This window comes from Centroberyx gerrardi, chromosome 18 (assembly GCF_048128805.1).
Source record: "Centroberyx gerrardi isolate f3 chromosome 18, fCenGer3.hap1.cur.20231027, whole genome shotgun sequence".
NCBI lineage: Eukaryota > Metazoa > Chordata > Actinopteri > Beryciformes > Berycidae > Centroberyx > Centroberyx gerrardi.
In genome coordinates, this window is record NC_136014.1 from 4,044,272 (window position 1) to 4,059,754 (window position 15,483).

The following is a 15,483-nucleotide window of genomic DNA, read 5'->3' on the forward strand; positions in this document are numbered from 1 at the left end:
CCAAGGACGAGAATGGGGTGATTCTGGAGGGTTTCCTTGATAGTTCTAGTTTGGTAGTTCTGAATGATGGTACAGGCCAACCAGGTTTCAGATGGGACAAGAAGAAAAATCATCAGCAAAATTAGCTAAGTCTCAGGAATGCGATCTCCTGCAATAGATACACGCCGAGAAGTGATCGTTTCTAAGGAATTAGATAAAATACCTCGACCATGGGTGTGACAGAGATATATAGAAGACCGACAATGCCAGTTTTTGAAGATGGAGACAGTGTGGCAGTGTTGCCACTGCCACACTGTCTCCATCTTCAAAAAGGCCAAAGGAGACGTGTGTGAGGGCATTCCAGGCTGCACATAGAAAGATAGTTAGAGAATGTTTAAATGAGGACAAAGTAAACTAGAGTTTGGCGATGATAATGAGGATGTAGCAAATACAGGAGAGATGGATTAAGTTATGCAATGTTCTGCCATCTGGGGGGGCTGGTGATTGAAGAGGTGTTGGCTCTTAATGGAAGTTGGGAGACTCCCTAAAGAATGGAAACATGCAGTGTCTCCTATTGTAAAGCCAGGAAAAGAGGCGACTATATCCAGGTTCTTACCGCTCAGTATCGCCCTCACATCCGTGCTGTGCAAAATGAGAGGATGGTAACTGACAGATTGGTGCATATGGAGGGGTTTCTTGTCTCCTTGTCAGAAAGGCTTTAAAATAGGCCACTCAACAATGGAGTCTGTATTACTATTAAGAGATACTGGAGATCAAAAAAGAATGTGCGCACTATAAAAGGTAAAAACCTCAAAAACAAATTGTACAAACAGAAAATGTTTCATTCGTTTTCTTTTGTTTTTCGCACCCTTTTTTTCACCTTGTCACCATGTAAACTTTTTGTTTTTTACCTTTATTAGTGTGCAAATTCTTTTTGATCTTCCATGCTCTGAATTTTTGAATTGACACACCTGAGACATTTTTAGTTTTTTTGGACTTGACAAAAAGAGCACAGACATTTTCACTTATTAGATAAGAAAAGTAATAGCAAATAGGGAAACAATAATAGCTGCATTTTAAGGCATAGAACAAGCATGTGATATGAATTAGTGGAAATCAATGGGGGCTTGGGGCAAAACTGCCCGTGAAACTATATAAAATACATGTGAAATTAAAAATGAGGGGGTAAAAAATACCCTCGATAATTAGAAGCAGCCAACCCTTTTTTGCATCTCACCCTGTTGTGACGCTGTTGTCAGTCACCGTGGTAATTCGTGGAGCCTATGACCGGGAGGTTCTTTCCAGTGCATTCTGGGCAAGAAAAATGGTGTGGTTTTGATCAGAAAACAACAGAGTATGCAACCTGAATCAGTAGAAAATTTTGGCACCGCACAGCTAGCAGTAGAAGAAAATGCTGACCCCACCCAAACCACTGCGTCAACAAAAAATAAAACTATGAATAAATAAAAAAACGTAACAATGGAGGATGGATTGTTTGGGTACAGAAATTGGAAAGTGGCATCGTCCTCTTATGTAAGGCCTGCTGCCAGTTTCCAGAAGTGGAAACGAAATTAAAACAAATCTTAGTGGTACCAATTGAATGTTTATATGGACAGAATAGGAAAGCACCCAGCTGGCAAATGTGAGTGCCAGAGAAAAAGACGTGTTATGCTTCATTGTAACAAGTATAACAGAAACAGCTTTTTGAGTGCCTACAATAACTGGGAGTCACTTCATACTCCTTAAGGACCCTGCTAAAGTAAACATCAAGACAAATTAGAATACAGAGTAGTAAGTCTCTCCCTCGGATATAGGCTGCGGTGATCCCATCAAAACAGAATCAATAGAATGGCCACGTCTTCATGGATTATGTGAGAGTTATGATTCCATCAACCTGAGGATGGCAACAATACGCCACTGTGGTGTCTAATCTACTGGAAATTTTAAATAGCAGCAGTAGCGACAGTGCCTGCACCATGGTTGATTGCATCTCCAATCTCCAATGGTTGATCTGTTTATGCTGGAGCTAAAAAAAAGACAGAAAGGGACGAAAAAGATTTGGCAACAATTTCTTGTAACCATATTCAAGCAAATTACTCTGATTTCATAGATATTACACAGATGGGTCAAAGAATCCAGAAATGGAGACTACAGAATCTGCTTTTGTAGTTCCAGTCAAAAAGTTGGCATTGTTTTCAAACATCCATCCAATTTTTGAGTGTTTACACAGTGGCGAGTATTGCTTTAAGAAGCACTGCGGGGATGTGAATGCCGTCATTATTTTATCAGAGGAAGATCTGTTTTTCTGAGGAATGATAGCACAGATCAAGTCATTATGAGAAGATTAAGACTGGGACGCTGTGGTTTGGCATGGTTGTTTGCTCGCATTGGAAAGCACAAAGACGGACTGTGAAAGCTGTGGGGAGGCAGAGATGGTTCATCACATCGTTATAGAATGCTTGGCAGATAGAGAAGAGAGCAAGACTGTTTTGTGAATTGTCAGAAGTGGGTTTATCATCTTTTACAAAGATTTTTTTTTTTTTTTTAATCAGTATGCTTGTCTTTTCTACGGGCCTGAACCGGGGTGTGAGCTCTGGAACGGGAGTATAAGAAGACTGTGTAATACTCAAAACAAACTGTGGGCGGCAGCAGCACTCCAACAGGTGTCAAGCCTGCCGAAAGGCCACAGGAAGAAGAAGCCAAACGGCGAAGGTAAAGAAGACGAAGAAGAAGAGATAGCAAGAGAGCGAGAGGTTGCCAGTCGAGCAGTAGTGAGTGAGAGAAAACAATGCCGTGGTGTGCCGTGCCGGGTTGTTCAAATTACAAAAAAGCCGCCGAAGAGGGCGTTATATTCCACACGTTACCGTCGACAGATCTGCCGAGGTGCAAGCTGTGGCTAGCTGCCATCAAAAACGACAGATACCCTGTGACTACACCTGCGGGAAAGTACACCAACATCAGGGTATGCAGCCAGCACTTCGTTCAGGGGGATTACAAGCGGGACATGCGGGCGGACCTGCTCGGTGAGCGGCCGCGGAGGCAGCTGAGCGAAACGGCGGTGCCCAGCGTCTTCCCCTTTCCGGTCAGACAAAAGCAAAAAAGGCGAAAGCCAACGCCGAAATCGGCACAGGAGAAGAGGAGTCGCGCGGAGGTATGTCGCGCACCAACCAGCTGCCTTGCTAGTACAGAAGAGTCACTGTACTCACACTAACTCCATAAATGTCAGTAAATATCACCGGTATGTTTCAATTCAATACATTAATAGGAAGATAGCTAAAAGAAAAACCCCATTTGTCACGACACCAGAAACCCCAGTCGTCCTGGTCCTCCTCCCAGTCCACACAAGTGGTGTGGAACCAGTGGTAGGTGACACACTGGACCAAGACACCAGGCCAGGGCCAGGCTGCTCACACTGGCCACACTGCCACATCTTTTTGACAGCCGCCCCCTGTTGGGAGTGGTGTGACCTGCACAGACAAGAAATGAGGTATTAGAGCACTGCTTGGATGAAAACTGATGATCATGTCAATGTAGTAACACCATATAACATGTTACCAGTGGTTGTCAGTGGTTGACAACATAAATGAAGGTCCAGGAAGGCAGGCGGCTTTCTAAATGAAGAGACATGTTATGGTAGTTTGTGCTGTTTGTAACACTGTTAACTGAACCCTTCCGAAATTAAAACTACTGATTGGCATACATTACACTGGCCTATCCTAATCAACAAAATATTGGACCTAAGACTGATTTGAAGTAGTTAGGGAGAGAAACTGGCAATACTCTACATCAGGGATAGGCAGTCATGTGCCATGGAGGGCAGAGTGTCTGCAGGCTTTCATCCCAACCAAACACTGAATGTCACTGATCAGTTTCTCCTCTCTGGTTGAAGGTGTTCTAATCAGTGACATCAGCTGGTATTTAGTTGGAATGAAAACCTGCAGACTCTCGGCTCTCCAAGGCACATGGTCGCCCATGCCTGCTCCACATGAGGACACCGTTGCCCAAAATGGAATTTAAATGTTTGCACTTCTTACATGTATTTATGAAATGCAGGGTTCCCGCAGGTCCTTGAAAAGTCTGAAAAAGTCTTAAAATAAATTCTTGAAATTTAAGGTCATAAAAACTATTGAGTTGTCCTTTTTCTTATACCTCCCTTTTTATTTTATTTTGGTTTTTAAATTGGTCTTAAATTCAATTCCAGGAGGCATTAAAAATGTCTTAAAAAGTCTTAAGTTTGGCTTTCTGAAACCTGCAGCATCCCTGGAAATATATAATTATGATATTTATGAAATGTGATATTTAGCATGTTTGATTTCACATCACTTGCGGCAAAAGAAAGGAAATCACGTCGGAGAGTATGTGCCGGAATTGGCCACAGTTCCACTAACTTTGCTAGCCTGCCCTGGATCTGCCTAGATTGAGGACTGAAAATATGCAGGATCACTGAATACCCCCTTCCTCTCAATCATCTACCCATCTCAGGTACCACTCCACTTCTGTGTGTGTTGTAGGATATTCCTGAGTGCAGCACTGCGCCTGTGACCTCTTCACCACTGAAGGACGTGGACACAAGCTACTCTTGCGAAGTAACCGTAGAGTCCTACGATGAAAGCATCAGACCGGAGACGGGCTCCAGCGACTCTTCCTCTGGGTCGGACTCGGAGGACGAAGGCGATCCCGACGGGTGGAGAGGATCCAAGACCATTGTGTATGACAAACACATCATGCAGCTCTTCAAGCTCTGCCAGAGATGTGGTCGGGCTATTTTGGAATGGGACGTAAGCCAGATGGGAGCGCAGATGAGAATCAAATGGAGTTGCTATAACGGGCATTCTGGCACCTGGAAATCATGCCCTGACTTAGGAAAAATGCCAGAGATCGACATGCTGGTTGCGGGTTCAACCTTATTTACAGGGGGCACTTATATCCAACTGGAGGAGTGGTCCAAGACTCTCAACCTGAACATGATTTGCCATTCTACATTTTATGAGATTCAAAGGGCGTACCTCCACCCTGCAATTGACGAGATGTACAAGCTGCAGCAGAACATACTCATGGCCCAGGTCTACCTGAAGCAGCTGGATGATGGAGACGAAGCCAAAGGGATCAAACTCTGTGGTGAAGCATGCACGGACAGTCCTGGTTTGTTGACGGTGGATTTAGTGTGTTAAAATTCCGTTTCATTGATCCAAATTATTTATTTAGGAGATTTAATTATTATTTTTATTTTGCTCTTCTTTTCTGCCCTGCAGGTTATTCTGCTAAATACTCGACATACACATTTATGCTCAATGGCAGCAAGAAAATCCTCCAGTCACATCTTGTCCAGGTGAGAACAACATCGATATACATCAGTAGACTAGTATCCAGTCTGTTATCTCATGAATAGAGAATAAATCTCTGTTGAATAGAGTATAGAAAACCTTCTCTTTCTTTTTTTATTGTTAGGTCAAAAAGAATACAAGGTCTTTTGTAATGGAGGCAGTGGGATTTGAGCGTGGGCTTCAGGAGATCTTAAAGAGCGGTTTGAGCGTGGACCTCCTGACGACGGATAGGTCGCCGTTCATCCGAAAGATGATGCTGCAGCAGTTTCCGTGGATCAAGCATAAGCTTGATGTGTGGCACATATCAAAGGGTAAGTGTGAAACGGCATTCAACGCACATCACAAGTCATTTTCTTCCTGTATTCTCATGTATGACTTCAGGGTGTTTGGTATAAGCTTGATACAAAGTCTCAAACCAAAGACATGTAATTCCAGGAGTTCATAAGAAAGAAAGTCTCGTGTTGGGAAGTCTCAAACCAAAGACGTCTAATTCCAGGAGTTCATAAGAACGTCTGGGCCAAAGCTAGGAAACGAGATTACCTGGAGACCTTCCATAGCCTGCTAGTGAAGTATGCACCCAAATGCCAGATGTTTGACTACCAGGGTATGCAGCAGAGAACCCACCTGGCGATTCTTGATCACAATGAAAACACGCTGCATCGACGGGCAAGAAAACATACAGGTATTTAGTCAAATTACTAATTTTGGTTTTGCAGACCAATGTGCTGACACACAGCACACTGAGTACCAACAGGATACAACTAATGACTGAACTTCATGTGTCGACAGGTGAGCTGAAATTGACGCGGGTGTACTGCAGGAGGCCTAAGCAGCGGGTCCTGCGAAAGGTGATTGAGACAAAAACAAGCCTCTTCAGGGAGAAGCTCATGCAGGAAGTCATCAGGATGCGGCGAGGATCTCGAGTCAAGTGCGAAGACCCAAGCGGATCTCCCCACAAGCCCTCGCCACCTGCTGATATTGTCCTTATTCCAAAGCCTCCAAAAGCTGAAACTACCTAGCAACACCAAACACGCTCCACAAACTGAACATGTGGCTAGAACTTGGGAAACCAACTGGGATAGACAAAAGCAGGTTCCTGAACTTTGTTTATTTCCTACATTTCTCAGCATTCCTTAGTGGTGATTCTTTAGTGGTTGACTCATTCCCTATATACCACAATAGCTATGGTCGATATAAGCAAGACAAAACATACCTCAAGCTAAAGGGTATCTGCCTTTTAGATAATAAAGTCATCAATAAATGTATCAAACATGAAGTTACACTTGATTTACATCTCACTTTCTATTAAATAGACAACCAACCTCCCCAACATGCAATCCTGCCGGAGTTACATGGAGAAATACTTCTTGGTGGTTCCTCCAACAATCTGGAACTGCAACGGGAACTGCTACTGCACCCTGTGTTAATGGTTGAATTTTTGGAAATTGTGAGGAAGCTGTCATACAGAATCCTAGTAACAACCCTTATCATTCTAAAATAAAAATGTAAAAAAAAGATATGATGATATTGTACTATTTTGGAACAGAAAACAGCAAGAGGTTTTTGTTTTCTACATTAATAACAGCTGAATTTCACTTTGTTTGGGGGGATTAACCATAACCAAAGATGAAACTAGAGCCATCCATCCCCCAATCTATTGCAAACAGATGGAAAGAAACTCAATGCTATATGCTGTCAGTAACCATCCTAAACATTCAAATGCCAACATTCTGTTTGCCAGTTTTATCTGAAACTCAAAACCAGGGATATGGCCAGCTGATTCAGAGAGAGGGGCTACTCCCATAACTTTTGAGAATGCCGTTCAACAAGCAAAACAGATCATCATGTTAACAAAGGACAGCACTATCAAATCACATTTGTTTTATCACAAAATACAATCATTCATCTAAAATAAAAGATTGTCAAATACTACTGGACTCCAAGCAGTGACATTTCTTAGAGGGGTCTTTCCTAGATGGGGGTGCCATTTCAATCCTTTTACGTTTGGGCTAAAATGTAAACACTAATTTCATTCATGGTTAGGCCATATTTACCATACAAACAATTATATGGTCCCGTAAATTAATTTCATGCAACTGGCCTGAAGTCATTAAGCACCTAGGGGTTTTTACTTTTAGCTACAGGAACAATCGTAGAGTGTTTCCAGATCTTTGGAACCCTCTGCAGCTGAAGACAGAATGTGAAAATAAAATGGAAGATATCAGAGTTGCTCTGCAGCATTATGAAAAATTGAAACGCAGAATCTATATCATAACTGGAAGTTGCAAAATCAGGTTACATTTCTAGAATGTGCACAATTTCTATCAGCAGTTGTTCCGTTACATTCAGCGTGTATTCAGTGACCGGAGCAGAGCAGTGGATTGTGCAGTACACTTGATGCTGGAAGCTTGCATTTTCTACCCTTTGTACAAGGGAGGAAAAACAAGGGAACGCAGGATAATAAATGATCCCTTGTTTAAAAGAAGTTGGGACCGAATCCACTTTGTCAGACATTTTTCATCCTGGCATTTTGGGGATTCCCCCCTCGAGTCAAAGGAACCAAATGCAGCCCTGGGCTCTTCCTGACCTCAGTTTGATGGAAGAGGTTTGCAACACGAACACACCCTGAACACTACTGCTGGTCGCCACGGGAACAACACCCCTTACCTTATATGTATTACTTGTAGCACATACAAGAGCCAAACAGTAACTCAACAGAGAAAAACCCTGGGGAGGCCCAGGAACTTACCGTTTTGCAAATTACAGAGGAACCAATTTAACCCAATTCTGACTATCTTTATGCACAAACTTATGGATCATTGCCTTGAGAGTTTTATTAAACTGCTTAACCAACACTAGTTCTAATCAGTATAATGGCCTGTAACCCACAAAGGACTCTGTAGAGTTTGTCACGTGAATGAGATGCCTTGATCAGTCAGAATCTCTGTTGGGTTTCTGACACGAGATTATGCAAAACAGCCTGTGCGACACGTAACATATGTCAAACAAGGCTACTGCATTGGGATTACCGCGTTGCACAGTCCACAAGGACTAACACAAAGTGATATCTCCATACATTACACTCTAACGGCCCAATGAGAACCATGCCAGTTCTTTTGAAGGGGGACTCTTGATAAGCAGGAGAGAGCACAAAGACACTTCTGGGGTGGACGGGATATTCACTAAATGATATTAACGACAAGCTGCATATCACACATGCACATCACTGTGACTATGCAGCTAGCCAGCCATTGGGTTATAATGAAAAGCATTCCCCATGTGGACACTGTACTATCACACTCCAAGGCCCCAGCCTAAATAAGGTTGTGATGAATCAAAGTCTGCCACCAGCCTGAGTCCACCAGCACCTGGTATATACAATATTTCCTTGGATTCTTACTGGAAACCTGTATATCACAGCTGGATTGGGAGAGGAGGCCGACTTGGTGGCAATGAAGATAACTTGATGGAACTTGGACATCATGGAAGTGGACACTAATTGTAGAAGTGACCGTGCCATCATTCCTGCCCAGACTAACCTTGTGAGTCTGTGTCTATGAATCAGTCTCTGTTCGTTCTGTTTGTCACACTCAATATCTTAGATACCACTCATCTTTGGGGGGAAAAGATGCATCTCACCAGTGCTTTCCAGCATTTTCAAAATTACATTGATCACACTGCAATCGTAGCCCCCCCCCCCCCCCCCCCCCCCCCGACAAGCTAATTTTAAGGTACCTCTAATTAGCAGTACACTATGTGTAGCTTAGGAAACTGAATATTGTACCAGAACAACAAAATCAAGACATTGGACCAAATCTTTGAATCAGTAAACACTTGAATCGACTTAGATGTAGTCTAGTCAAAAGTAAAAACAGGCACAACAGTAATTTTACTCTCACTTCATAATGGGGAGGAAGAGTAACTGTCGGCATCCTTGCTGTGATGATGAGAGGTAACTTTAATGATCCCTGTGGGGAAATTGGGTTGTTGTAGCAGCAAGAGAACATATTAAGTAGAAATGTATGAATGAATGTATGAAAATGAACAACAGCATAATGATGGTATGCAAAATAACAGCAGTAGAACATACATAGATACAGAATGTACAAATGTGCGTAAAGTTAAAATGAACAGGTCTACAGAAAGGCCACACCTGTACAAAATAGAGTGCAGACGTAGCCTATGTTGTGAAAAACTATTCACTTTATATATTACTGTATATTGAATTTACAGATGTAGATAGTAGAATATGCAGATTTCAAGAGATCCTTTGAGTTTTGAAGTATCTCTTTACGGGTGATCGTTCAGCAGTTCACAGTGTGGCCAGGGATGCATAATTCCATACAATAGCAGTGACAAAACGCTATAAGCATTTCCTTTTTACCTCAACATCATGTTAAATGGAAAAAAATAAGATTGTTTGTATCTACCACGGGTGCATAGTCTTTAATATCCACAAAGTTTCTTGCAGAACTGTACCAGAAGAGTCGTTTTTCAACACATAATGTTACGAATGCAAATGTTAAACGAAACATTGTTAAAAAAAAATGCCTTTAGCAGTCCATTTGTAATTACAATCAATAAAGGAAGATTGTTTTCAATGGAAATTGAAGTCTTGTCATGTTTAATTCAGTGTGTCATGTTTAATTCTGTTTGTGTTGCTATCATACTATCATACATGTATAGCCTAGCTATGGCATAAATTACAAAGTCTAAGAAATAGCCTATACGCCACTCTTGGAACCCCACTTTGTTTTGGTGTACATTACATTACCTATGAAGTTTTGAGCGCAGCCACTAGAGAGCAGTATGATACCTTTCCCTACGGTGCGGTGTGTACGGCTGACCCGGAAAATACTGGCAGTGGTTCCGTTATTCTACCGGTTGAAGATGGCCGCTTCGGGAACCGGGACTCCTGGCCGGCTTGTCCAGTATGTTGTTGTCCGGTCGGATCTGGTTCATAAACTGGCCTGGCCTCTGGGAGCCGTCATAACACAGGCCTGTCATGCCGCTACCGCCGCCATTCACCTCCACTACGGAGACCCAGACACACAGCAGTACCTGGCGGAGCTGGACTCCATGCATAAAGTAGTGCTTCAGGTAAGGCCGACACGTCACGCCAAACAACATTGAAAAATCTGGCTGCGTAATGCTTGTTTACTTATCGGCAAATGCACATAGCTAGTAAAACATAACATGAGACGTTGTCTTAAATAATAGGGTGTTCTGGTAACTTCGGCGTGTAGATAGTCCACCAACCAGCACTTTATTTCAGTAAAATCTCGACTTTTTCAATCGCACTGCACGTTCGGTTCGTTCACGCTGCTCCCTACTGCTCACCACGATGTATTTTGGTGGAACATTATACAGCTAGTTCTAAAAGTTGAGGTTTTATGTTTGGTGTGTTGCGTTTATGCCGAATGGAAGAGTGGCTCCTAAAGATTCCGAAAAAGTCTTAATTCGTGTTCTACTAGGTGTATACTTTTGCCGATAAACGAGGCAGGATTAAACTAAGTGAATTTTGAATGGAGTTTTGTCTCTCGTTCTACATACAAGAGGTTATACTTGTACGTGATGTAGACAGTAACGTTTAGGCCTATTGTCTAATCTCTGAATAGAACCAATGAACTCGGAAGGAAATTACCTCAAGTAAGTAATGTAACTGACCACAAAATGTCAACTTGGAAGTGGATAATTTTAATTTTTGGTGTTTGGACATGCGGGTAACCTAAGTCAGTGGGCGTCAAAGTTAGGTCTGGGGACCCCCAGGGGTCCTCGGGGGGGGGGGGGGGGGGGGGGCTCCAGGAGGTCCCCAGCAAAATCAGGACTAATTTAGTTTGACTATAATTTAATTCACTAGAAATGATCCCAATTAGAGAATGTGTAAGAGTGACTATTGTAATCTTATATTTCACCACTATTATCTCCCCACATACAGTTTTACAATTCAATAGTAAATCAACAAGAACTAAAATAGTCCCATATCTCTATCGTCCCTGGGACAAAATCTGATCAAATGGTGATGTGGGTCTATTTGGAGGTCCATGGTCTAATGTGGGTCTATTTAAGGAGCCTGTAGTCTAATGAGTGTTTATGTGGGAGTCCGTGACATAGCCGAAGTGTGTGTATTTGCTCCCCAGGCTCCAGACCAGGCGTCGCTCTCCGGCCTGTCGGAGACTCTGACAGAGGGAGGCGTGGCCCACAAGCTTTGGATCGAACAACCAGAGAACATCCCCACCTGTCTGGCTCTGAAGCCTTACCCCAAAGAGACTGTCCAGCCGCTGCTGCGCAAGTTCAAACTCTTCAAATGACGCTGCCACTGTCCGCTGACCCGGTGCAGGGCAAGTTGTTATCGTCATCAGGAGAACATCTGAACTCATGCATCTGTGTGATTTCTAAGATTAAACTCTGAAAAGATGTAACAGAGGATGAATGGACTTTCTCTGAAATGGATTAATTAGGTCAGAGGTTACCAAAAACACAAGATGCATGCCATTTGATGTTTTTTGTTTACATAGTCTACAATACAAAGGTAGGCATTGTGTTGTGGCTTTATAACATGACTCAATGCATTTTCGAAAGCTTTCTTATTCTTTTCGTTTGGTTTTTTTTCCTCCAAAAAGTAAAAAAAAAAATGTTCTGGAGGATATCAACTATTGGTAAAAGCAAAGTCTTGAAGCGTTTGACTGGTAGCCATAAAACAAGCATTTCCAGTTTTAATTTCCTTATGTCAAATGGCTGGTCTAATCTACTCCAGTGTCTACAAATAAGTTTACATATAAGTAAACAAACTTATATGTACTTATGTAAACGTATATGTTGTATGTATAACAAACCATGCTTTGTTAGCACATTGCTAGTCTTCAATTTGAGAATTAAATATATCTGCTATCCCATGTTCCATGATGGAGCGACTCATTTGTTAATATATGGTTTAAGGTTGATTTAAAACCTAAAATAAAAAGACAGCCTGTGTATTGTGTGTACTGTTGAGGCTCATACTGTAAGTCACACTGATATTTGACTACAATTTCAGAAATATCTCCACCAAACCATATCTCTTTTTCACTTGTGTTTTAAAGTAGTAATCAGCAACATTTTCATATAAATCTGTCTGTTTTGCTACTATACCCAGTTCATGAAAGCCTTTACATTCTCTGTTCTAAACACCCGGTGTCTGGTAGCTCTTTCCTGGGAAAAATCCTGTGACACACGGGAATTTACGTTTTATGTTTCCAGTTTGTTTGGAATAAATATGTAAACATGTAAAACTTATTAGAAAGTCCCCTTAACTTGGTTTCAAACTTTATTAGATTTAGGAGTAAGAATATTATCACCTAAAAGTAGCAGCAAATTCCACTATATTCTGTGAAATGAGCACCAAAGTTTAACAGAACAGGGACATTCATAGCCTGAGTAGACTCATTAACAAACCTTTATTTTGCATTTTGACATGAACCAACTGTCACTGTATAGCAGTTTACATTTGTGCACATTTTGTGTTTTGTCTGTGACCAAAAACATGACACACAGAAATACTTCCTGTTTGTGTTTTTCAAAATTAAAACCACAATGAACTTGGCAGGTAAAGCCAAGGAATTACTTTAATATCTGAATTAAGTTTATGTTCTTATATAAATTAACGTCATTTTACCCGTGAGGTGATAGAACCTCTTTTTTTTTGTCAAAAATTTCAGCTCACATCTGCATACAACATGTTATACAACACCTCCTCTAGGGGGAAGCACTGCACCAGTGCATCTCTTATTGTGGTAGAACTGTTTGAAGGCAATAACTTGGCAGCTTTACAAGTTTGAACAAGTATACTCCTACAGCACATTTGTGGCAATGACATTTAAACCTAATTAATGATTATTGTATTACTTAATGATAGTGTACAGCTATAAAAGAGTGATGTTAATGTGATCTCAGCTCTCTGGTTCCCTAGTTGATCAGCTGCCTTCATTTCTTCTATGGAGAATACAGTGACATACATACATACATATATACATACATACATACATAGAAGCACTGCTTATTCAACAGTGTGATTTATTCTAAATGAGACTGTGTCCATGACCATGTAAACTACGAAATAAAGCCCAGCAGTTCATTATCATCTAAATTAATTTACATCCAAGTAGAGGATTATGGGAGTTGTGTGAAAAATCGTAGCTAAGGTGTGAGGATTCATGGTTAAAGGTACATCTTCACAATAATACAACTTTTACTTTGTTTTATTAATTAGCTACTGCTCAATAAAGAATAGAAATGATTTGTAGTATTTTTACTACACTATGATGTAGTTTGATAGTGTTCAGCTATAGAGGAGTGATTTAGTTTGATCTCACATTTCAAAATTTGAATGGGCTACAACAGAGAAGAGCGTCCCATCCCCACTAACTGAGACCCTGTAGATTCACCCTGGCCAGGCTGTGTGCAGTTTACTGACATCACATGGCAGGATTTCAGGGTGTTGAAGTCCAAATTTTTCAAACAGTTGCCTCTCTCTGCCATCTGGGCCCGCCAACGTGTGAAGTCGCCTAGTGCTGACATCTAAAAAAGCATGCTACTGAAATTGCTATCTGCTATTGGCTGATCTTTGGGGCCAGGTGCTGTCACCTTCTAGAGTACAGGTGGTGACATCACCTGGCACCAAAGATCAGAGGTAAATGATTTACATGTAGCTGGTTATAGTAAAAATAAAACTTTGATGAAACTGATGAAGAATCACAGGGACAGTAAATGATTTGTGGGCAAGCTACATACTGCAAAAAAAACATACTGGCAATTTGTATTATTGACCTACACCTATTTTTCTATCAGATTGTGTACCTTCAGATTCCACCACCCTTTTGAGGCATGCCATAATGAGGAGCCTATCCGCAATTATAATAAATAAAAAAAAGAAAGAAAAAAACATAAAAAATCATAACTCCCATGGAGTCATATGCCTGAGTGTTCATAAGTCATAATCTTGACATGAAGTAAGCCTACAAGCTGTTTAGGAATTTTAGGAATTAGAATGCCCAATCAACATATCACACGCAATGTAATTACTTCTTCAAATATTTCCTGGTATATTCACATAAATCTCCAAAACATCATTGTATGTCAGTTATAAAAGGGGGAACATTAAAGGTGTATTAAGTAATCTATGACTTCTATCTGCCTCTGCTGGTGAGCAGTAGGAATTGCAACAACATTGGACAAGTTTCTGGCACAGACACAAACAATACCGTCACATTTTCACAATGTAGAGGAGTGAATTAAGTGAATTAAAGCAGAGATCCAACAGAAACGTGCAGTGAAGAGGTAATACATCACCATCCAAAGTACTGGAACAATAATATGGCTTTGCCATTTGTTATGCTGGCTTGAGAATGAGGCTTTTTTAGCTTTTGGAGCACTGTCCGCCATCGTTGAGCATTTGAGAATGCCAGGAGGTGAGGGGGTGGGGGTGTCTTGAAATTCGAATGAGTGTTTTGTTCCAAAACAGCGTACAGGCTAGAAAGTGAGTTTTGAAAGGCGGAAATCTCAGCATCTGGCCAAGTAATCGTTGAGTCATTGGTATTGATCTATCAACCCCCACAGATATATTATGCTAATTTTGTGCTATGGGGCAGTAAAAATCTCACTTAATACTACCTTAAAACCTTAAAAGACTGTTAATAAGCCAACTGCTTCATCAACATCTGTCAAGCGTTGCACGACAGAATTACTGATCTTGGATAGTCATCATGTAGTGGTCTTCCCAACACGCTGTGTTACTAATGTAACGGTCAAGAGAACCCACTCAATGATCCAAGATCAAATGTTGCCATTCATAGAATCGGATGGCCTAAATGTAGCAAAGTAGCGCTGACTGAAGCCTTGCAAGTATAGTCTAAGGGAGAGGCCAGGCAAAAACAGGAGAAACGCATGAAGTATATGGATCACTCTTCGTCCTTCTCTTTTCCTCTTTGTCCGATTTGAATGTGAAACATAGACGTGCTGTTTTTGGAAAAAAGCGGGTGGATAATCTGTAAACACAAACATGGATCTCGATAAGCATAAGCTCTTCTCTGGTATTGCCATCGTCCATCGTCCATCAGTGTCATTTACCTTTGCCATTTACCTGTAGCGCGGTCTGAAAAAAAGTTCAAATGGGGTTAAAAAAAAACAAAAAAATACAGACGTT

At 41.3% G+C, this 15,483-nt stretch overlaps 2 protein-coding genes across 2 annotated transcripts; both read left to right on the top strand.

Moving 5' to 3' along the window:
• The first annotated feature begins 2,767 nt into the window (after positions 1 to 2,767).
• Positions 2,768 to 7,235, top strand: LOC144542771 (uncharacterized). The gene is made up of 7 exons (XM_078290009.1): positions 2,768 to 3,130; positions 4,491 to 5,121; positions 5,232 to 5,308; positions 5,428 to 5,614; positions 5,800 to 5,985; positions 6,093 to 6,395; positions 6,617 to 7,235. The coding sequence occupies exons 1-6, from the start codon at positions 2,768 to 2,770 to the stop codon at positions 6,320 to 6,322; spliced, it is 1,674 nt and encodes a 557-aa protein (XP_078146135.1). The 3' UTR covers positions 6,323 to 6,395; positions 6,617 to 7,235.
• A 2,947-nt stretch (positions 7,236 to 10,182) lies between these two features.
• On the top strand, positions 10,183 to 12,026 carry ptrhd1 (peptidyl-tRNA hydrolase domain containing 1). The gene is made up of 2 exons (XM_071898726.1): positions 10,183 to 10,403; positions 11,444 to 12,026. Exons 1-2 carry the CDS (start codon positions 10,194 to 10,196, stop codon positions 11,612 to 11,614), a joined length of 381 nt encoding a protein of 126 aa, XP_071754827.1. The 5' UTR covers positions 10,183 to 10,193; the 3' UTR covers positions 11,615 to 12,026.
• The last annotated feature ends 3,457 nt before the right edge of the window (positions 12,027 to 15,483 follow it).